This window comes from Parasteatoda tepidariorum, chromosome 3 (assembly GCF_043381705.1).
Source record: "Parasteatoda tepidariorum isolate YZ-2023 chromosome 3, CAS_Ptep_4.0, whole genome shotgun sequence".
Taxonomy (NCBI): Eukaryota; Metazoa; Arthropoda; class Arachnida; order Araneae; family Theridiidae; genus Parasteatoda; species Parasteatoda tepidariorum.
Window position 1 is genome coordinate 27,730,514 of NC_092206.1, and position 24,735 is coordinate 27,755,248.

At 26.1% G+C, this 24,735-nt stretch overlaps 1 protein-coding gene across 11 annotated transcripts in view; it reads left to right on the forward strand.

Moving 5' to 3' along the window:
• LOC107450118 (TATA element modulatory factor) overlaps positions 1-24,735 on the forward strand; it is a 35,533-nt gene that overhangs the window by 1,573 nt on the left and 9,225 nt on the right. For 5 of the 11 annotated variants that reach the window (XM_043041776.2, XM_043041777.2, XM_043041775.2 and 2 more), the window contains exons 2-16: positions 271-439; positions 1,012-2,814; positions 3,634-3,698; positions 5,056-5,159; positions 7,491-7,608; positions 9,730-9,785; positions 10,164-10,234; positions 10,737-10,833; positions 13,211-13,296; positions 13,980-14,041; positions 14,956-15,072; positions 16,987-17,184; positions 18,162-18,216; positions 18,884-18,985; positions 20,350-20,542. In XM_043041776.2, the coding sequence (XP_042897710.1) occupies positions 298-439; positions 1,012-2,814; positions 3,634-3,698; positions 5,056-5,159; positions 7,491-7,608; positions 9,730-9,785; positions 10,164-10,234; positions 10,737-10,833; positions 13,211-13,296; positions 13,980-14,041; positions 14,956-15,072; positions 16,987-17,184; positions 18,162-18,216; positions 18,884-18,985; positions 20,350-20,542 (3,269 nt within the window). In that variant the 5' untranslated portion in view covers positions 271-297. Of the gene's footprint in view, positions 1-270; positions 440-1,011; positions 2,815-3,633; positions 3,699-5,055; positions 5,160-7,490; positions 7,609-9,729; positions 9,786-10,163; positions 10,235-10,736; positions 10,834-13,210; positions 13,297-13,979; positions 14,042-14,955; positions 15,073-16,986; positions 17,185-18,161; positions 18,217-18,883; positions 18,986-20,349; positions 20,543-21,324; positions 21,395-22,077; positions 22,180-23,976; positions 24,170-24,735 lie in introns of all 11 variants that reach the window. The other 6 variants (XM_071178429.1, XM_071178426.1, XM_071178424.1 and 3 more) reach the window with 2 other exon arrangements.

Here is a 24,735-nt window from a genome sequence, read left to right on the forward strand (position 1 = left end):
CTGCATTAAAAGTTTTTTTTTCTCTCATGATCAATTTATGTTTAGCAATACTCTTCAAAATTTTAAATATTCAAATTTAAAAGAGGCTTACTTTAATCAAAGATTAAAAAAATGGAAAATTTACATTTATAATTACTATTTTTCATAAAATTCTTCTTAAATACAGTTTTTATTATCATTATTTATAAATTACATGTTTGTTTAATTAATTTTCATGCCAAAGACATTATAAATTAAATGTATTTAGTTAATTTTTTATTTATTTATTAGGTTAATCTACTCACATGATCTTTAGCAATGAGCTGGTTTGACACTGCCGGTATTGCTAATTTTGCTAAAACTGCTTTAACTACTGCTCAGAAAACAATAGATAAAGCATTAGACATTCAAGAGGAAAAAAATCCTAGAACAGATAAAAAAGTTGGCACACAGAAATTGGGTAAAGTATTCATAATTACTTGTTTTATAATGAATATTAACTTTATAATTTTCAAGTATATTATTTGTTAGGGTTTTTGACCAAATGTTACACTTTTCATTGTTTAAGAAAAATGTTACACTGATACTCTGAATGCATATTTAAACTCTTAATGGTAAGATAAGAATATATATTTTGTGAATTTATTATTATTATATACTGTATCTAAGAGAACTTTTTTTAAATTCATGTTTAAACAGTTAAATATAAAAATGTTAGCTGGATATTTTAAAAAACTTTTTGGTGATCAACAATATGGTGTGAGATCGAGGGTTGCCATGAGAGTATTCGGCTAAAAGAGATTTCTTTTTCTATAAGTAACATAGCAAATATTTAGGGGATTCAGATTTTTTTGTATTGTCGAAAAATTTGTGTTTTCGAAATTTGTGATACATTTGTATTAGAAATATTGCAAAAAATTTTAGTTTAATAAATTAAAGTACAATACTTTAACAGAAAAGAATTTTATTTTGTAAGTAATTTATAGTTTCTTTTAAATACTTATTTGATTATTTTTTTCTCCACTTTTGTAGATTCTGAAAGTTTTTTTGAAGCCTTTGGTCTGAATGAAAAACCTTCTACGTCACAACCTACTGTTAAACCTAGTAACATAAGTTCTATAAAGCCTAGTCAAAATGCTATACCAAGTAGTACCTTAAAGGAAGGTGATGTACATGGATCAGGGTTTTGGTCTGATACTTGGGGGTCATTTTTCGATGGAAAAAACCCTCTGCCACAAACTGACTCAGAATCTGTTTCTAAAATTAAACCTACAGAAGACAGTAATTTATCTACTGAAAACAGCCACAGAATAGATAATGCTGTCCTTTCACAACCACAAAAAGCTAGTCTGTTTCCTGGAGAAACATGCCCACCTGTTAATACTTTTGAAAGTGAGACTGTGAGCTCTTCTGATCCTTCAAGTTCCTCTAACATGTTACCTAATATTGAGAAATCAACTAGTCATTTACCCATTGTTAGCAACTCAAATAGCTCTGCATCCCTACCTGCACATGAAATCAGTGAAAATAAAAGTGTTTTAGCCTCTGAAGAAGAAATTAGTAGTAGTACACTTACCATTCCTCATGATACTTCTAACCCAGAGGTAATTGACAAAAATATTGACACAAAATCTTCTGTTATCACTGAACAACCCTGTTATGAAACTAACTTAACTGTGACAGATGTGCCTATTATTGAACCAAATTTGGTTAAATCCTCAAAGAAAGGTGCCATACCTTCTCAAGTTGTTTCTGAACCTTTTACCTGTGATACATCTTTAGAAGAAAAAAGTCAACATGTTAATCCAAGGGGTGACAATAGCCATAAACTTGATGAAAATTTGCATTCAAATAAAAATTGTGATAAAACTATGGAAGAAAGTACATTCCTTGCCCTAAACTTACCTATTCCTGCAGAGCAAAGTATTGCTAAACCAGAGTCAGAGTATGATGTAATAGAGTTAATGTCAAACAGCCAATCAAATGATCAAGAAATTAAACTGGAAGATTCTTTTATCAAATCTGGAGACTCCAATCATTCAATGTATGATGCCAGTGAATCAACATTGATTATTCCTGATTTGCCAGTTTCTATGCCTGAAAATATTGCAAATTGGGAATGTTGTGCTTTAGATACCTTATCACCCGATTTGTTTATCACTGATGAAAATGAAAATATAGCTCATAGTGAAGAAAATGATCAGAGAGATTCAAATATCTCTGTGCCAGAAGATTCATTTCATGCTCTCGGTTCTGACTCTTTTGGTGAAAGTCGTCCATGGATTTCAAACAAGCAAAGTCATCACCTAATGGAGGAATCCCAAAATTCATCCAATGGTGAACGAAATTCGCATCATACTGATGGTAGTAGCAACAGTAGCAAAGAGGATGACGATGATACTGATACAGCTGAAGTGAAAGAATTTGATACTAAATCATCAAGCAGCAGTGGCTCGCATACAACATCTAGTTCTTTTGTTAAATGTTCTGTTGAGGATAGCAACTCTACAAGAGGGCAATCTCCTACATCCACCATAGCTTCTGAAAGATCAGACGTCACAAAACAAGAATCAGAACAAACTACTTCTGGTGATGAAAATGAAACTGCTACATCTTCTGACATAGAAATCCTATCACCGCCAAACGGAGAAAATGGAGATCGTAATGCATCACCTCTGAAACACATTTGGCTGCCTCGTCCTCTTAGGTTTCGTAGAGCAGAAAGTCCAATCTCAGATAGTAGCAAAGATAGCATAATGCCAGTTGTCAGTGAACTGGATGAAGTGTGTTATATAAATGAGCCAGATTCACCTCCAGGCATGTTTGGAAATAAAAGTATGTGACATTTTCTGTGTTTTTTTTTATAACTTTGTCATCATAATTAGTTTATATTTATTCTGTAGATTTTTATTTTATTTAAAATTAAATCAATCAGAAGTGTTTAGTACCTTGAAATGTACTTAATTACTCACATAAAATCTTGCTAGTGTGTATAAATAAGCAAATCAAACTGTTTCAAATTATTTTTATAAGTATGTTTTTCTTTTTTTAAAAGAAATTCAAAGATAGTTTTAATTAAAGCTAGTTATCTAAAATTCACAAAATTGCTATCAAGTATTATACAAATCAATCTGTTTTAAATTATTTATAAGAGTATGCTTCTTTCTCCGGTCTTGTTATCGTAAGCTAATTTTCCATTTCTCCTCTTTTAATTCAAATTCCAAATGAGTGTCATAATTGATTATTTTAGTACTAAATTATTTTTAAAAGTATGCTTCATTCTCCTATCTTGTTATTCCAATTTACCTTTTCCCTTTCCTTTAATGTACCTTTTATTTTAATTCATATTCCAAATGAATGTCATAACTGACTATTTTAGTACGAAATTAGGTACTAAATTATGATTGAGATACATCAATTAATACTCAATCTATCTGTTCTGTTCTAAATCATACTTTTTTAGTGAAAATACACCAAGAGTGGATTTGCAGTATTGACATGCCATGTTATATTGGCATGGCTAATTTGATTCAAAAATAACTTCTTAGTGAATATTGAAATTATGTATTAAAAAAAGACTGATTAGTTTAATTTTTATGTAAATTAATATTGAAATGTCATATTTTTAAATTTTAAACCTTTCTATATTTTTAGATCAGATGTTATTACATCAACATAAAGATTATGAAGACAATGATAGTATTTGCCAACTGCTACAGGTATTACATATGAGAAACTTATAAGTTAAAGCTTTATTTTTATTCAAATGTCTGACACTAAAGTTTAGATCAGCATTTGTCTAGCAGATCATAACTTTATTCAGTGTAAAATATTAATTTCTATGCTGCCTCCCTGAGGTTGATTGACTGTATCATTCAATTAAAGCCTGTTTATATCAAAATTTGTCTCTATACCTGTTTCAGACAGCTTTGTATTTAATCATAAAAAGCAATACTGTTTTTTTTTTTTAAGTGTCACAATCAATCCATTGAGTAAGTTGACTCCCTGATTTTCCTTACAAATGGCAGATTTTGTGTGCATTTAATGAACCAGTCAAGCTCTGATTTTACATTTTTTGAAAATAAAGTTTTGATTTAACTATGACTAAAAAGTAAAAAAAAAAAAAATATTTGTAAGATTTTTTTTAAAATAAAAAATGGTTTACTAAATTGATTTTGAGTATGTCTAATTTTATCTCTCTATCTTTTCTCAAATAAAATATTAGGAAATTAGGCTTTATGCCAGGTGAAGGTATTTTTGGGTTGTAGATATAAATAAAGAATAGGAAAAGACATCTCAAGTAAAATTGTTCTTCAGAAAAATGACCTTCATTAAAATTAATAACTTTTCTTTAAGAAACAGTATCTACTTCTTTATATATAAATATGATAGTTTAATTATTATAATTCATATTTGCTGAGTTTAATTTCAGTTCACAATGAAGCATTTGATAATTTTAGATAATTTCATTTAATTATCTAAAAGTGCTAGATTGACAATATTAATTTAAAGGAACCTAAAATCTATTGTACATAATTCAAATATACTGCGGCTTAATACTGCTGAATTAAACTGTTGTAAGCTTTATAACTTTTGGTGTTTTGCAGTTTTTATTCTGCCAACCATGCAGAATGAAAACGGTAGAGCAAATTTGAGATTTTAATAAAAATTATACAGTTGTATTCTGCTTATCCAAATTCACTTTAACTCAGAAAAAAAATAATTCATATCAGAGTTGGAACTCAAAATAATCTCGATTGAAATTAATTTTAAAAAATTAAAAAAAATTGTAAATGAAATTAGTATTGGATACATGAACTATTTCTGTCATAATTTTGAACTTACTAAATTTTAATGAAGCTATATAGTTTACTGAACAGCTACAAGTTTTAAACTAATCTATTCCAATGCTATTGATTTTATTTGATTGATTTTTTTTAAAAAGAAAATATAGTTGAAAATTATTTTTTTTTTTATGTGTAATGTAAATTATATCCTATGATGAAATTATTGGTTACTGTGCCTTTCTTATGTGCCTACTGTTTCAATGTATTTTTTTTTCTTTTATTTAAATAGAAACAAGATGAATTACAAAATCGCCTTGACATTAGAGAAAAAAAACTGGTTGAATTGAGTAAAGAAAATATTGAACTACAAGAAAATGAACAAAGACTTAAAAAGTATTCTTGCTTATTCTAATTATCTTATAGAACCAGAAAGTGTTATTCATCTTTTTTTTTTTTTTTTTTTTTTTTTTTTTTTTTTGTGTCTTGTTGTTTGATATGTTATGCTCAGTGTCAAAAACCCTATATACCCATTAACTGTTTTTTTTCCTATGTACCTTTTGCTGTTTATAAGCAAAAATTTACTTTTTAGTCGAAATTTTATTTATTTATTTTTATTAATTTATGTTACTAAAGCTTGAAAGTAGCATGTAATTGCTTATTATTATTAATATTATTTACAATTATTTTATACTTTGTAGTCATTTATGTAATTATGGTACATTTGAAGGATACTTAAAGTATTTTTCTTGGCAAATGCAATAAATAATAAACAAAAATGTATTTTTTTAATTGTATTTTAATCTTTAACATTCAGAAAAAGTTAATCTTACCTTTACCATGCATGTTTGGAAATTCTGCCTCGTTGCAAACTGCCAACATCACTTTGCAACGTACCTTCAGGGCTTAGAAAAGAGCCAGTTTTCCCAATCAGTGTACAGCATAAATATTTGAAACATTTCACAAAAAAAATATTTTATTTAATGTTAAACTTATTAAATCTAACTTGGCATATTTTTCTCCCATCTTGTTAAGTGTTATATTTTTCAAGAAAGAAAGTTTCAACTTCTAAATAAAAATTATAAGATTGTAATTTTTTTCTTAATATTCTTTTTTCTTTTCTAAAGTTTAATTTTTGCATTTACGTCTATTTTATGCCCTAAATTTTATTTATAGAATACATTTCTCATATAACAGCTTTCTTATTCATTTCATTGATGTATTGTTTCTGCATATATATTGATAAACTGTTACATATTTCTTAAATTTTTAATGAGTTCATTATATTAAAATTATAAATTAAATGTTGCACACATAGGTTTGACAAAATGCTGCTACTAATAAAGTGTATTTCTCTTTAATTGCTTGTAGCATCTATAGACTCTTGCACAAAACATCAAACCAATGCTCCCTTTTTTTAATGGTTTCAGATTGTATTATATGTTAACCCTTAATTTAATAAAAAAAAATATGTAGAGTTGAAAAATTAAATTCTTATGTTTCAAATATAGATATAAAATGGATTGGAATTATGATACAGATCTATAAACAAAAATAGATATAAAATGGATAAATGCATAAAATGGAAAAAATAATTTATACATTAGAAAATTTACTTAATAGAATGAAGACGATGCAGAACATTTAAATATATTTTAGAAGGAGAGTTTTTTAGGGTTGTTTAAAATTCAGTTGTATTTTTAATGGTATCTCTGATTGTTAATTATGAGTTTCAAAAGATATTTGTTATTTAAACTCTATGGTGTAAGACAGAAACTTACTACTCATTTTTCAAACTTATTTATATACAACAAGACCGCAAATATTCTACTGCAACAACTACTGCAACTCCAACTACTGCAATTAGGATTAATTTGATGTTTTTGTTGTAAAATCATACATGTTTGGTGCAAATGGATCACCTTGTATAGGATATTTTTTTAACTACTCCACACATTGTAATAAATAATAAAATTGAAGAAAAATATACAGAGTTTTTTCTGTCAAAAGTCTTCAGTGTGTGACCCTTTAATTGCAGACAAATTTATAAACTGAAATAATGCTTCATAAAGATGTTCTTTCAGTGTTTTAGACATCAGTTATTTGTAAACAGCGTCTTAGGTATGCAAGAGACAAGTTATTTACCCTTAATCACATGGCCACTAAGATCTCCGGACCTTATGCCATATGATTTCTTATTATGACATGTGATTTCTTTACATAAAAGGCATTGCTTATGCCTAAAGCACTGTAAACTCTGATGCCTGAAGCACTTCAAAGGCTTAAGGACATGTTTGTGTTGCATAAAGAAACAATTAAATATTTTAACCACAAGTTTTGTTTTACAAACTCTATAGTAATTAAGAATTTAGTCATCCTCGTGCATCCTAAAAAAGTGACAGATTGAATATTACTCACTAAAAATAACTTCTCTTTAATTTTTTGAATATTTTATTGTAATATGTGTCACAGTTCAAAAATATGAATGTTTGAAATACATACATGATAACCCAATATAGTGGTACAAAACACAATATAATGGTACAATGCACATTATGCTATTGGTACAATTTTTTTTTTAAAACTAGTCTTAGTTCTTATATTGTAATCCTTAGACTTTTTCATAAATTACCTATGAGTTTTAAGAAATTTCATGTTTCTAACTATTGTTAGGATTTTTGTTTGAGTTTCTAACTTATTTTATACTTAGTTAAATTTGTTTTACAGCTTAATTCAAAAAATGAGAGTAGAACAAGAAAAAGAATCCAGGGACATAGCTGCTCTTACAAGAGAATTCACCCAACGTCTTTCTCGTGTGGAGGAGCAACTTAAAAATACAACACGGGTAGTTATTTACTTCTAATTAACTTTGATTAAAATATTTTGTTTGAACATGTTAATAATTATATTTAAAGTATAAGAATTGGCCAATGAAACTAGTATTATCTGTTGCACAATAAATTATTAAACAATACACAAATCATAAGTTAAAAACTGAGAGCTGTCTTTGTACTTCAAAAAAGTGATATCATTTGTGCTGAGTTATTGAATGCGGAGAAATGTTATAAAATCAATTTTAATTTGTAACATACTGCCAAAAATGTACTTTTTTCTATGTTATACATAGTACAGCATTAACTGTTTGTTTTCATGTACATATCTATTAATTTTAACATACTTTCAGATATAAATTATTGTAAATTGTGGTGCATACCTTTAAGTCCTAATTTGCGAAATTAAAAATCAAAATTTTGCATTTATAAATTATAAAAAATATGTTTAAAAATTGTGTTTACAAATCTAATTGTTTTTGATATCCTTTCAGCATCTATATTATTTTATAATATGTCTGGTCCTTTATATGGTCTTAAATTTTTTTAACCAAAGTTAAACTAATTTAAAAGCATCTGCTTTTTTACCTAATTTTAAAACTTTTATTTAATTTAAAACTCATATTCTAACTGCAGTTGCATACAAAATAAAATTTGTAGTAATTAATGTCATTTTGTTGTAAAATGCGATAGTAAGTGATTGGTTTTGTACACTTTTTGCTATCTAGCCATAAAAGTAGATTATCATATTTTTATTAATAATGGTAAGTTATTTTTTGTTAAGTATATATTATAACTTTTTATTAAAATTTTATGCTTTAATAATTAAGATGCATTTAAATTTTGATTAATTGAAAAGAAAATGAAAATACTAATTTCTTAAAGATCTGGGCTTTTGACATGACAATAAAAACCATGGTAAAAACGGTCATGAATCAAAAACTTGTCAACCCTAGTAACGAAATGTTAACATGGAAAAAATTGCTGCATGAAAAGAAGAGTGAATAAGAATTGAGATTATAAAATTTGATTAGTTTTTTAAAAAAGGAATTTCAATATTCAATTTTTAATACTCAAATTACAGTTTTAAGATCAATATAACAAATTCAACTTTAGAAAATAAATGATTCTTAGCAGTTTAAAATTGTATGTATGTATATTTGTATGTATTGTATGTATGTATTGTTTGTATGTATTGTTTGTATGTATGTGTATTTGTATGTATGTGTATTTGTATGTATGTATATTTGTCTGTATGTATATTTGTCTGTATGTATATTTGTTAAAACAGGTACCACTGTGTTTTAAATTTATCAGGGGTGATTGTATTCCGGAGAGCCAGGAATTCCGGGTTTTTTGTATCATCCCACCAGGTCTAGAAACTAATAGCAAGGCATGGAATTTTTTTTCCAAAATTGCGCGTATCTAAAGACCATTGATTTGCGGACTTCCACGTATCAGAATTTATAATCCGAAGAAATTTTTACCACAATTTAAAGTAAGAATTAAGTTCTACAATCCAGAATTTAAATTTTGAAACCTTCGCTGAATCGCGTTAACGAGATGCTTTCAAACATGTGACTCTTCTGCAGTTCTAATTTTTGGTTTGTCAGACTTGCATAGTTTTTAATGTTTGAAGCTGCGACGCAATTTTAATATCTAACATCGATTTTCGTATTTACCCAATTTGAAAAGCGTGCATCGCGAGTGAGTTTAATATCCGATGTCGCTATTTATATTCTCTGGATCTAAAAAATCATGTGAATCGTGATTCATATTTACGCAATTCAAAAATCCAATAATGTGATTTGTATTTTCGCAATCTTGAAATCCAGTATCGTGATTAATATTCATGTGATTTTTAAATCCAATATCACGATTCTTGTAAGAACCAAGTTTTTTCTGAAAGTAGTATAAAGTAGTAGTATATATTAACTATGAATAGTATATAAATTGTTATCTTATCGAGTTTTTACACATAAAATTTTCAGGGTTTTTTAGTATGTGTCAAAATCACCCCTGATTCATTTTCTTATTGGATTTTATGTGGTGAAAATATTGTTATGGCATGTAAATAGATCGTACAACAAATATGAAAATGAACTCATACTTATTAATTTTTTTTTACGTAACAGGAAAGAGATGATCTGAAGGTTCAGCTTGAAGAAGTAAAACTAGACTTAGCAAGCAGGTAAACAATTGTTTTTAGTATCAATTTGTATGGGGACAAAAGTAGGAAATTTTGTTACTGGCCAGTTGCAAGCTGTAGCATTTTTAGCAGTAGCCTATTTTTTAAACATGTATCACTTTTTCAAAAAATTTAACCCATTAAGAAAGTATTGATATTAATAAAGTAAGAATTTTTTTTTTAAAGCATTTCTAAATTTATGGTGAACATTACAAGGTTCATTTCTGAAATCAAGAAAAATGTTATGAAACGAGTATGAAATAGTAATATTTAGAGTATTATAATAGATTTTAATTCCGTAATTACTGAAAATTAATAGTAAAGTGTGTTTTCAATAATGTGTTGATAATTCATGCTGATTTAAGTAATTTTTTTTTGTAGAATTTCTACTTCAGATTTTGATGAAATAATCAAAGAAAAAGATCAGCAAATTAAAGAACTAACAGAAGAAGGTATTCATTTTTGTGAATTTTTCCTTAATATTGTTTGCATTAAGAACTGTTTAAACAACCTTTCTGTATTTTAAAATTTGCTAACAGACCATTTAAAAATTTATAATTAAATAAAAGCACTTAAATTTAATCTATTTTTCTCAGTATGCATATACTTTTTATGGCTGTTTTTTTAGAATAATAATTCCTATTGTTTATGTTATAATAATTCCTATTCCTATTGTAACAAACCATTTAAAAATTTATAATTAAATAAAAACACTTAAATTTAATCTATTTTTATCAGTATGCATATACTTTTTATGGTTGTTTTATTAGAATAATAATTCCTATTGTTTATGTTATAATAATTCCTATTCCTATTGTAACAAACCATTTAAAAATTTATAATTAAATAAAAAGACTTAAATTTAATCTATTTTTCTCAGTATGCATATACTTTTTATGGCTGTTTTATTAGAATAATAATTCCTATTGTTATTTTATTTTTGCGATGATCTAGGTCAGAAGTTGTCAAAGAAGGAGTTACAGCACACTACTATTATTAGAAAATTGCGAGCTAAAGAGGAAGAAAAGAATCGTACTATAAAAAGTCAAAAGTAAGTTGATATAAACTATTGTTCAAATCAGTTATAAAGTTATTTTTTTCTTTAATATTTCCTTTTAACTTCTTTTAAATTATATATTTTTAATCATTTGATACTTAACGTATAAATTACGAATAAAAATGAATCATCACCCAGTCAAATGATGATTTTATGTTATAATGTGTTTAAAAATTACTATTATATGATAATGATAAATTGCTGACTTTTTCTAATTATGGTAACTCATAATTAATAGGTCAAAGGAGATTTTATTGATGAACTAACAAACAAAGTTCAAGCAAAGTTCTAACTAACTTTTGACAATTATAAAATATGACCATTAACATACACTTTGCCTAGTCAATGTATATCATGCCTATAAATTTTTCATTAATGATTCTAAAAAGTGCCTAGATCATAGATGACGAACCTTTTGCAATTTGTGTGTGAGTTAAATACGGTTTATCATTTCCAAATGCCCATCGCCCCACTTGTTACATTTCTTTTTCAAAATAATCTTAAAATTGCTGCTTTTATTTTAATCTATAGAATTACTTTGTGTAATTGTATTTGCTATTTAGTTATTAACCTGCTTCAAATGCAAAATAAACAAGCAGTATCTCATAACTATTTCAATTCAGTTTCATAATAGAATACAACAAAGTATTCTAAATCAGTCACCGTTTGCAATAAATAATAAATTAAAACTAAGATAATTAATATTAGATGTTTTTAATTTTTTATGGTAGGAAAGGTTTGAGGTATCAATTCAATTAAAATAAATTATTAAGTGCCTTTATTTTTTTCATTAAAACAATGTGTCATTTTTAAAATGTTTCTCTAAATACATTTCTACTTTTCAAACATTCATTTAATATTGAAAACATATAACTACAATATTACACTCAAAATTTAATTTAATTTTATGCTATCTAGTGTGGTATATGTTGCTTATCAGTTACATCATTTACATATGTCATAGTTTGTTGTTTTAATAGCACAAGATTGATTTGTTTTTTACAATGGAATGCATTGATGAAAGCACCTGCTCAATAACTTATAAAGACTCAAACATTGTGCATATTTACAATTGCAATTTTTATTATAATTTGTATATTAGTTTTGTTTTTTATTTTCCTAGCACTTATGTGCTTCCCCAAAAAAAGTTAGTCACCCTTACAATGTGAACTTATCTTGTGACTTGTGAAGAAAGCATAAGACACCCTTATTTTTTGTTGACATTTTATTTCAGTGAATGTAAATAAATAATAGTAAGTTAATATCTATTGTTCATGTGCCACTGGAATGCTTGTAATGTGCCACCTAGTGACACATGTGCCATACGTTTTACATCTCTAATACCTAGATGTGTAAGTAATGTGTTAAAGTAATAAGTAATGTGTTAAATGTTAAGTAATGTGTAATGTTAATAAGTAATGTGTTAAGTAATGTGTAATGTTAATTTATTAATACTTTGTTGAGTAATTATATATAATACCTAGACAATGTGTGAAATATTAATCATTTCATACTTTGACTGACAATTTTATGCATTTTATACTTTGACAGTCAATTTTAGGCATTTCATACTATGACTAGGCATTATAGAGTGCTGGATTTCATACATTGACTATAATTTTTATATAGTATAGACCAGTGTTTCCCAAACTTACAACTTTTGCATACCCTTTCTAAGTTTTTCGTAACGCTATGTACCACTTTTAGAAAAATTAATGTATTTTTTAAAAAAATGTTTACTTTTCATTTTTGTTACAAAATTTTCGGTAAAAAATTCTCAAATTTTTGTAAAAAATTCTGTGTTAGAGTGATAAAAACTATATTTTAAAGAATAATCTAAATAAGTAGAATTTATTACATACCTTTACTATAAAAAAATTGCACAAAAGTTAAAAATCAAAACTGGCTGTTGACACCACTAATTATTAACTGTTAACTCTGCAAAAATAGCCAAAAGAAAAATACGTAATCGCATGAACGTAAAGCATCATGGTTGCTTTTGATTTTAAATAAAAAAAATTTAAATTTTCGTTTGTTGCAAGATAATTCGCATAAGAACACGTACCCCACTAAACTGTTCCCGTACCCCTGGGGGTACGCGTACCACACTTTGGGAAACACTGGTATAGACAAATATTTTTAGATTATCATCAAATTGTTTCTAAGTGTTATTTATGAAATTATTTTCACATTCCGTTAGCTATGCTCTTTATATGTTGTGAAACAATTGCTTGAGAGTTTTTTTTCCCTCCAAATTATCTTGTTAGGTACAAGTTATTAATCTTGTGTTGATTCTAATTAATTTTAAAAGATTTCTTGAAATCAATTTATAAATTTTTGGACATATTTTATTATTATTTATCTTTTATAGCGAAGAGCTAATTGAAAATACAACAGAGGTAGAAAGACTGAGAAAATCCATTGGAGCAAAAGAAGAACAAGAGAAAAAACACATAGGTATACTTAAATAAAGGTGTTTGATTTTTTAGTGTTGGTTTAAAAGAAGTTCTTGCTGATACTGAATGAAACATAATACGAAACATTAATTTATTTTTTACAATTCATTGGGTCTATTCCATGAGTAACTGCTGAGTATTTATTAAGCAAATCAATAAGAATATTGTAATATACTGAACAAAATTTACATTTTTTAAAAGATATTTGCTCTTGATTTATATTCTTTTTTTTCTTTCTGTTTTGCTTAAGTCAATGTCACAAGTAAATTTCCAAAAACCTTTCTGTTTAATTTTAACAAAAATAGTTTAAAGTATTGTAGTTGAATGGCATTAAGGTTCCATTAACCATTTTTAGTTTTAGTTCCATTGACCATTCCATAGGTCAGTAACCATTTTTAAATATTTTTTTTAATTATCCAAAAATCACTTTTGATATTCAATTATTTAGTTAAAAAAGGCAAACCAGGAGCAAAAATCTGAACAAAAAAGTTTATATTTTAAGTAGTTCATTATAATATGCTAATTATTTTACTTTGTGAATGTCAGTTACCTGTGGTATTAATCCATTAATAGTACAGTATGTGCTAAGTTGCTATCAATGTCAGATTTTAAATTTGTATGTCATAATCAAGTATATTTACCTGCTGTAGATTAGACTTGTGCAATTTTTTTTAAATATTTTAGATGCTATCAGAGATCTAACAAATACTGTTAAGAAATTAGACAAAGAAGTATCTACATTAAAGGTATGGATAATTATTAAAAATATAATTTATGCATTTGTAAATTTTTATGTTTTTAGCTTTTATTGGCTGATTTAATTTATTCTTCAATTGAAGTATTTCATTTTATATTGAAATAAGTATATTAGATTATTTAGTATTACTTGAACAAAAGTAAAAAAACAAATATTTAAAAAGAAAAAAAGTTATTATTATTCAAAATTTATTGTTAATTTATTTTTAAAAATGCTTTTCTACTATTGATTTTCCTTTTTATAAAGTATTTAATATGAAAAGCATTCTTATTAAGGACCAGGGGTGCCAATATAGGAAATCGCTGTGACCTCCTTAAGATTTTCATTATTTGGCTAATTTTGTTTGGCAATTTGGCATATTTACGAAAATCGTATTGTTATAAAAACTATTCTCATTAAAATTGTAATTCTTTGAGGTTTCGTTCTCTTATATCTGAAGATAAAAAAAATAATGTGAGATATGAAAATCTCACTCCTTATGTTTCTTCATTATATGTAAAAATAATTGCAGTCGCTAATTTATGAATTCGGTCAAATTTCATTCAGCAAATTGGGAATTTTCCCCTTCCTAAAATATAAGTTCCCGACGCCCCTAGCAAGGATAAGTTAATACTTTTCATGTCCAAGCAACTGATTAATTCATTGTATAATCAATATTCCTCAGAGGGGAAACAATGAATTGAAATTAAGTCATATTTACTTTATTGTATATCCTAATTCAAATCTATATTTTTATTTAAGTAGAAAGTACACAACTTTAAAACAAACTTCTTTACATGAAAATTTATCCATAGATGTAAAAAAAAATTTCGAGTACCTAAAATAATTTGTATTTATTAATTAATTTTTGATAAAATAATTTTTTATGAATTAATTATCTTTTCTTTTATGCAATTTATTTAGAGTGATTTGGAAGATAGCAGAGAGAAAGAGCTCAGCTTTAAAAAATCGCTGGACAGCACTTATAGGGATCTTACAGAATTGAAAAAATCTTACGCATCAAAAGAAATTGAAGTTCAGGTAGATAGCTGTATTCTGACATCATCATTCAAAACTATTTTAATATATTATTTTTTATACTATTGTTTATTTATAGATTTAAACTAATGGTTATTAATAATATTAGTACAATTAATATTTTTTTCTCTATTTAATGGAGATTTTAAGTTTTAATGTGGAAATAAATATATAATCTTTTAAAGTTTAATATAAAAAAGGCATTAATATTCTTCCTTTATATAATTTTATTAATTTAATTTTTATTCTAAATGAGGTATTTTCCTAGTTATATTTCTGAGTTTCCATATCTTGGAAAAGATTTAATTTTGCCTGTTTACTTTAAAAATTAAGTAAATTAATATATTTTTTTAAATACCCTTGATAGTGAATGTTTTGAAATCAACTTATTACTTGCTGCCATTTTATAACTTTAATAATTCTTAACTTACCATTAATTATAAAAGTCCAAGAAATTTAAATAAGTGAATTATTGATTTTTTGAAATCAAATGTTTAAATCATTAACTAAGCATTTTTTTTTAAATTAGCTACTTTTCATCTCTTCTAACTTATTTTTTTGTAATTATATTTGAATTAATAAATTTAAGAGTACATATATATTATTCACTGAAACAATAATATATAACTGTGAGATATGGAGATGTACTATTAAATATTTTTTCCTGTCAATTCAATAGAAAGCGAACTCTCTTCCTTCGTAAATGCACTGCAAAATTTTATAATTGATACCTGATTCACATTGATACCTGAAAGTTTTAATTCCAATAAGGAGCTAATTCCATAATTGAATATTTTCTATACATTAGGAATAAGATAGTATTTTTTTCATTACGAATATAAATATGATTCGTTAAAGCAAATTCATGAAGTTTTATTGTCTATTTGAAATCTTAGTTAGAATTAGAGTACAAGCTATTTTAATTAACTTATTGTTAGTAAGGTTAGAGATGCACAAATTAAAGCCCGCTCCTTATATATTTCCTAATGCCAGTAAAAGTGAAAGAAAACATTAACTGTTTATAAAAGAACTAGTAAACAAACTAACAACTGACCCGTCAGCATTTTTAAGACCCTTCAGCATTAAAGACTGTCCCAAACCCCATCTCCCTTTAAAAGTGATAAAAATATAATCTAAGCATATTCCTGCGAGTAAATAATATAAGCATATTGCTGTGAGTCATTAAAGTAAGAGTAAAAACGAACCTGGTATTGTTATTCAACACCTGAGGACATCTACATTAAATGATATAAACATTTTATTTTAATTTTAACAAATGCCAGGCTTCAACAGTAAAGCCTTCTTTCTTCCTAATATTTCTGAACAATTCAATTAAAAATATTAAGTACAGTGCACATGTCAATATGGCACCTGTCTACTGTGAGTTTAGTGCCACAAAGACAGCAAGCCAGATAGTTTTTAAATCAAATTTTAAAAAGATGGACAGTGAGACAATTGTTAAAAGTTGGAAAGTGACAACAGCATAATTTTGTGTAAGGTATGGGATAAATAATCTTCTAGGACATATATGTTCCCAGGCCTTTCCCCTAGCGAATATAACAAAATACCAGTATAATATAGTATAAGCATAATAATTTAACATAAAAAAATAATATAAAGATTCTAACATAAATATAAAAATAATATAAGTATTTTTCTGTGAATAATTAAAGTTAATGCAAAGAAGGATTTGTTATTCAACCTGAGAGTGGCTTCATTTTACATGCTTTTTATTTTCTAACAAGCCTTATTATTTTTTGTACTTAATTAGATTTCTGATATTAACTAGTTTTGTTATGTCAACCAGATCCTCTTTATTTTTATATAAGTCATTTGGCTATTTATATACTTTGATTATCAATGTCCTTTCTTTTTATTTTATTATAATAAAATGAAATTATCTAATTTTTTTTAAAGGAATTGAAATCCAGTTTAGAGTTACAAGCTAAAGAAAATTTAGAACAATCATTAGAAAATGCCAAAAAGGATGCTGCTAGGGAAAAAGAAAGCTTACTTCTACAAATGCAAGACCTTCGAAGTTCTCTATCTCGATCTGAAGAGGAGGCAAATCTAAGAGAGAAAATGTTCAAATCAGAAATTGCAAGTTTACAAAAAGTTAGCATAGATTTTTTTTCTCAGTTCAGGAAAATTAATTCCATCCTGTTTGTGTACATTGTATTTTATGTGAATTCTAGTATATTTAAGTGTAGATTAAGAAACCTTAGTCAATATGTTACTTATGTCATTTTAAACTTGTAAAATTAAAAACAAATTATTTAAAAAAAGATATTTGAAAATTAAACTTATTGCAGTAGAGCAACAAAAAATAATATCATGCATTATTCTGATCATGTGTCATAATATACTTTAAAATTTAAGCAAATATTAACTTCTGTGTAACTATTAATAAATCAATATATTCTTAGCCTAAGGTTGTTTTTTTTTTTTAATCTTGACATACACTAATTTTATTTTATTTTATATCTGTCATTGAACAGCCGACCCATTTTTTTTGGTTTATGACTACTAATGTTCAACTCCCTTAGCCTTGTAATTTTGAACTAATCCAGAAGACAAGGAAACTCCTGGATCAGTGCCCCCAGAGGTATTGATTTTTTTTGAGAACTTGGAGGACTTTGCGACTTGACAGATTTAATGTGCATCAGTCACCATTTACTACACAAAGAGTATTTAGTCTGCAGGGATCGACATCACAAACTCTTGGGCGTAGTGCCAGTGCCCTACCAATCAGGCTATCCCAGCCTTGACATACGCTAATTGGAAAATTTGGCGCTTTGCAAATTGCAGAGATTACTTTGCAATCTATCTGCAATCCTCACTGCTATTCATCTATCAAATCACATTGCAGTTTACAAAAGGCTGTAGTATTCATGTAATGTTTGTGCAAATCCAAGTATCCATCATTTCCTTATTATTTGAAAGAAACTTCTTTAAATGAAAACATTTTATTCACTCTTGAAAGTTCATTAAAAAAATAGAATTAAATCATTGCCTACTTGTATTGTTTTTATAATTGCCTTTTTTCTATTTTAAGAATTCTTATGTATCTTATTAAAAAAATATTTTTTTAGAGATTGCAAGAAGCTGATGAGAGAAATGAAGATTTAACAAAGAATATGTCATCTGGTAAGCTATTTTTAAATAATTGATGTAATATCTTGATGACCGTGTGCATATATGCAATTACTTTTTAGACATCCATTCTTTCATGCAGAGTATATTTGTTTTTGAATTAACGAATAATGGGTAGAAGTGAAAAATTCTTACAATTTAGCCCTTGGGGAAAGGAATCAAAAATGTAATTTAATGATAATTTTAATTTATAATGGAAAAAGTATCATAATTATTAATTTTTTTCATGTAAGTAACTAGTTATAAATTTAAAAGCTATCAATATCTACATAAAACTAAACTGATAATTTTCCTTACTTATGTAATATATTAGTTAAATTCAATGATAAAATTTTGTATTTAAACCAGAATTCCAATTTTTAAAATAAGTTCTAGATAGTTCCTTAATAGGAATAACTAAATTTTTCTTAACAGCTCACAAATAATTAATTGTGTATTTAAATAGTTTTGAAGTATGAAAATATTACTGGTTTAATATTTTAAAATAATAAAATTCTTTTACTTTATTGTGTACAAATTTAGCTCTATAATTGGTATTTAATTCTTAAATCAGATCACTTTAATATTTTGGGTACAGAAATTAATAGTTTTATTAAATATTATTTTGTGTGCAATATTTGTCTTTAAAATACAAACACATACATAACATACTTTTTAATAGCAACAAGGCCTCTGGTTCGACAGATAGAAAACTTGCAAGCAACATTTACTGCTCAAACAATATCCTGGGAAAAAATCGAAAAGAATCTGACTGACAGACTAAGTAAGTTTTGCTATTATGCACAATGTGTAACTCCTTATATTTTTGTTCCAGATCTAGAGATATTAATCCACTATGAGTGTTCCATTTTGATATGTAAATGTTTTTAACTAATTTTTATTTTGTAATGAGATTTTATTACTGACAAAATTCTTTTAACTATTTACAGATATTCTATTTTCGAGATCTTGTTACAGAATCTTCTGGAATATATTTATTAAAACATTTTTTGTTTATTTCTGTGTTCAACAAGGTTTTTGTTAAAATTAAAATGTACTTACCAAAGTTTATAAAAAACTAATTAACAATGTATAATAAAAATAAAAAGTACACAATAGCCAGCTAAGGAAGTTAAAGCTCCACAATTTTGAGATCATTGGCATGATATTGGTAATGTGGTCACATTGTGCACTGACCGCCTTTACTTTCCAGTGAACTTGTTGCATTCATTAATTTAAAGCTAAAAGTTATCATTGCCATCATTAACTGCAAATGGAGATGTAAGATTTTTTTTAATTTTATTAGAGCTAAGTATGTTATACTTAAGGTAAAGTCTGTCTGTATGATCTTAAAGGACAGTTATTGGTGCTTTTCAATAAGCCGTGCACAAGTAAATTCAACAATTTTATTTTTTTAACATATAATGAATTGAAAGTCCCTCTTCCAAATAAATAATAAAATAATTATTTATAATTTGAAATATTGTTGAATCTATTTACGTCTGGTAACCGAAAAGTACCTAATTATTTAATTTCTTAAAAGCATTGCTGACATTTTACCTTATTTGGGTAAATGCAGATTATTTATTTCTAGAAACACCTTAGCAATCTTACTTATTTTTGATTATTTGATTTTGTTACTTTGAGTATATCAATCTATTTTTCAGTCAAGAGAAGCATAGCTACTTTTTGCTAATTTAACTTAACATTGAGCAATAATATTAGCTTAAAGATTGATGAAACAATGGCATGCCATTGAATCACAACCTATTAATGCTGAAAGAACCTGATTAGAAAAAAATCCATCAACTATTTTGTATCTAGTATTTGCATTCATTATTTTCTTTATCATTTTTTTAATACAACATTTATTTTAAAGTTCTGCTCACTGCTGAACTTTTCTGACTTATTAATGTTTACTAAGGACACAATAAAACTATATGCTAATTATTTTTGTTCATAACTGTAAAGCTGATTATTTTTCTTTTGAATGGTTTTTTAGTAAATGTGTTTATTTTAAAATTGAAGAAGTAATAGAATTATTACTTTACACACTTATTGTGAAAAACAAATAATAGTTTGACTAAATATCATTACTTTTTTGTTTCTTCAGTTTTTAAATAAAGTATTGTTTACTTCTTAAATTAGGTGATGCCCAAAATCAAATTGCTGTTCTATCTGAACGAGAGCGTGCAAGTGCTGAAAGGTTTTCAGAACATCAATCAAGATTAACCATTCTGGAATCTCAGAATAGCTCGTTAAGGCAAGAAAAATTGCAATTAACTGCTGAATTAGAAGATCTTAGAACAAATCTTCTTGTTTTGGAAGAAAATAAAAGCAGGTAGTTATATGTTTATGTTCTAGAATTTATATTTTATTGTTTGTCATTAAAAACTTACATATTTCTTCCTTCCCTTATTTATATTGTATATTAATTCAGCTTGATTTTTAAAAATAATATTAGTGTTGCATGTAACAAATATTTATTCATTAAATTATCCATTTTACTTTTAACTCTAGCGTTCTAGTTATCATTTTCTTACGCAACCAACTATTATTTTTTTCTCTGTTTTATTCACTAGAGAAAAAATACTCCATAAAAAAAAAAAAATTATAAAATTTTTTTTATCATTTAAACTTTTTATGTTTCAAAATTCCTTCTGAAAATATTTCAACCATACGTTTTTGTATACTTAATTCAATTACAAGTTTAAAAAGATCAATTACTGTTTATAAAGCACATTAAGTATTATTTAAAACTGAGTATATAATCATATTTCAAGTTTTAGAACAGAGAAAAGAGTTTTTAGCTGTTGACAAAAGTTTTGTACAAAGCAAAAAAATATTGAGAGAGACTAATATCGATTGTGTTCGGAGAAAATATGCAATATATTGCTGTATATTTATCATACATTCTATGTATTAATAAACTAGTTAGCATTATAACTAGAAGGATGACTAAAAAATCTGGCTCTAAGATTAAATAAAAATGTTAGAAGTTATTTATTAAATAATTATGTTCATTTTTTAAACATTTTAATTAAATTTCATCATTTAATCTAATTAGTACCCAATAAATTGATATGCATTGTCTTTTAAGATATCTGCTTGATTTAATTATAGGGAGAATTATACACTTGAAAAAGTAAAACAAAACTTCAATGCTGAAATTAAAAAACTGAAACAAGAAAAAGTGAGTAATACATATTCTTTTATTAAGAATAGGTGTTTAGTTTTAAAAAATTTATTATTCATTGCTATTTAATTTTCAATCTGAATATAGTATTTTTTAATTCTTAATTGTAACTTTAAACGCTAGCAGCATCAATTCATCATATATCATTTTATTTTGTTTAATTCAAATTCAGAGATGTCAGCACAATTTTTGTTTGAGTCTGCGCAGTAGTAAGTTTCATTTTCGAACCTTTACTTTTACTTTGTTTTTCGTCACGGAGCAAATTATTACGAATTCGATGTGTTGTAGATGGTTATAATTTTCTTTTCGGGACCAGCTCCCAAAGATATTACGATGATACATTCAAAATTGTTATTTATCGATAGCTATTAGCTATATTAATTTACGAGGTGAGTCGTTTTTATGTTTTGTTGTCATTAGTTGTGCTGAACTGTCTGAAATCGTTTTCATGTTTAATTAACTAAATAATTTGCTGCTATCTTATTTTCAACTTGTTTACTGTTAAAAATTTCAATTCAAGTTTATATTTTGTGAAATCAATTAATATCCAGTATCGTTAATTGTTCAATATATTATTTGCAGAATAAAATGTTCTTAAGATTCTTAATTTGTCAGGGTTTAAATTTTACAATATATATTNCTTTAAAATACAAACACATACATAACATACTTTTTAATAGCAACAAGGCCCCTGGTTCGACAGATAGAAAACTTGCAAGCTACATTTACTGCTCAAACAATATCTTGGGAAAAAATCGAAAAGAATTTGACTGACAGACTAAGTAAGTATTGCTATTATGCACACAATGTGTTAACTCTTTATACTTTTGTTCCAGATCTAGAGATATTAATCCATTATAAGTGCACCATTTAGATATGTAAATGTTTTTAACTAATTTTAATTTTTGGTAATGAGATTTTATTACTGACAAGATGCTTTTAACTATTTATTGATATTCTATTTTCAAGATCTTGTTACAGAATCTTCTGGAATATATTAAAACATTTTTTGTTTATTTCTGTGTTCAACAAAATTTTTTAAAAATTAAAATGTTCTTACCAACAAAGTTTATAAAATAACTAATTAATAATGTATACAATAGCCAGCTAAGGAAGTTAAAGCTCCACAATTTTGAAACTATTGACGTGATTTTGGTAATGTGATCACATTATGCACTGACCGCCTTTACTTTACAGTGTGCTTGCTTGCATTCATTGATCTAAAGCTGAAAGTTATCAATGCCATTATTAACTGCAACTAGAGATGTAAAATTTTTTAAAAATTTTATTAGAACTAAGTATGTCGTACTTAGGGTTAAGTCTGTCTATTTGATCTTAAAGGATTATTGGTACTTTTTAGCCATACACAAGTAAATTCAAAAATTTTATTTTTTATAACTTATAATAAAATGAAAGTCCCTCCTCCAAATAAATAATAAAATAATTAATAATAATTTAAAATGTTGTTAAATCTATTTGCATCTGGTAATCAAAAAGTACCAATTATTTAACTTCTTAAAAACAATGCTGACATTTTACCTTCTTTTGGGTAAATGCAGATTATTTGTTTCTAGTAAAAACCTAAACAATCTTTTTTATTTTTGATTATTTGATTTTGCTACTTTGAGTATATCAATCAATTTTTCAGACAAGAGAAGCATAGCCACTTTTGGCTAAATTAGCTTAACATTGAGCAATAATATTAAACTAAAGATTGATGAAACAATAGCATGTCATTGGATCACAACCTATTAATTTTTGATGCTGAAAGACCCTGATTAGAAAAAAATCCATCAACTATTTTGTATCTAGTTATCTTGCATTCATTATTTTCTTTTATTTGTTTAATACGACATATATTTTAAAGTTCTGCTCACTGCTGAACTTTTTTGACTTATTAATATTTAGTAAGGACACAATAAAACTATAAGCTTACTATTTTTTTTCATTATTGTGAAACTGATTATTTTTCTTTGGAGGGTTTTTTAGTAAATGTGTATATTTTAAAATTGAAGAAGTAATAGAATTATTGCTTTACACACTTATTGTGGAAAACAAAAAATGGTTTGAAAACAAAACTTAAAACTGCACATTCTGTATAAGCATCGAATTTTTTTCAGGAAAATGCAATGACATAATGATTACAAAGTGAGAAAAATGTAATTTCATGTCTATTTGTTATAAAAAAGTTTTCAAGGAGAAAATGTATACTTAGGATTGTTAACATTGTGTGCTATAAAGGATTTATACTTAAATATAGAGGATATTTTTTTTCATCCCCACCTCATTTTCAATCATTATTCTGTGCCATGAAATCTATCCTCACAATATGTACTTTGGGATCACACACTTTGAAAATGGATCATCTCTAAAGGAAATATATTAGAGATCATCATCGTAAAATATTGATTTTAAGTGTTTATTTTTTTTCTTCTGAAAAACCAGCAATAATTTTTTTTTATTTTAAAATTATTTTCGTAATATTCTTTTTGTCTCCTCAACTTGGTTTTCTGACAAAGTATCATTACTTTTTTGTTTCTTCAGTTTTTAAATAAAATATTTATTACTTCTTAAATTAGGTGATGCCCAAAATCAAATTGCTGTTCTATCTGAACGTGAGCGTGCAAGTGCAGAAAGGTTTTCAGAACATCAATCAAGATTAACCATTCTGGAATCTCAGAATAGCTCGTTAAGGCAAGAAAAATTGCAATTAACTGCTGAATTAGAAGATCTTAGAACAAATCTACTTGTTTTGGAGGAAAATAAAAGCAGGTAATTCTAAGTTTATGTTCTAAATTTATATTTTATTGTGTTTATCATTAAAAACTTACATGTCCTTCCTTCCCTTATTTATATATTGTATATTAATTATGCTTATTTTTTTAAAAAATATTAGTATTGCATATAACTAATATTTATTAATTAAATTTTCCATTTTACTTTTAACTCTAGCGTAACTTGTTATAATTTTTTTCTTACTTTCTTACACAACAAACTATTATTTTTTTCTTTGTTTTATTGACTAGAGAAAAAATACTCTATATGAAAAAATTTATAAAAATTTTTGTTTTGTTTTTAGTTTGACATTTAAAAGTGTTTAGCATTTAAACTTTTTATGTTTCTCAATTTCTTCTGAAAACATTTCAACCATAGGTTTTTGTATACTTAATTCAATTACAAGTTTAAAAAGATCTATTAATGTTTGTAAAGCACATTAAATATTACTTAAAATTGAGTATATATTTATCTTTCAAGTTTTAGAACAGAGAAAAGAGCTGTTAGCAGTTGTGAAATGTATGTACAGAGCAAAAAAAAATTTTGAAACTTTAATATAGATT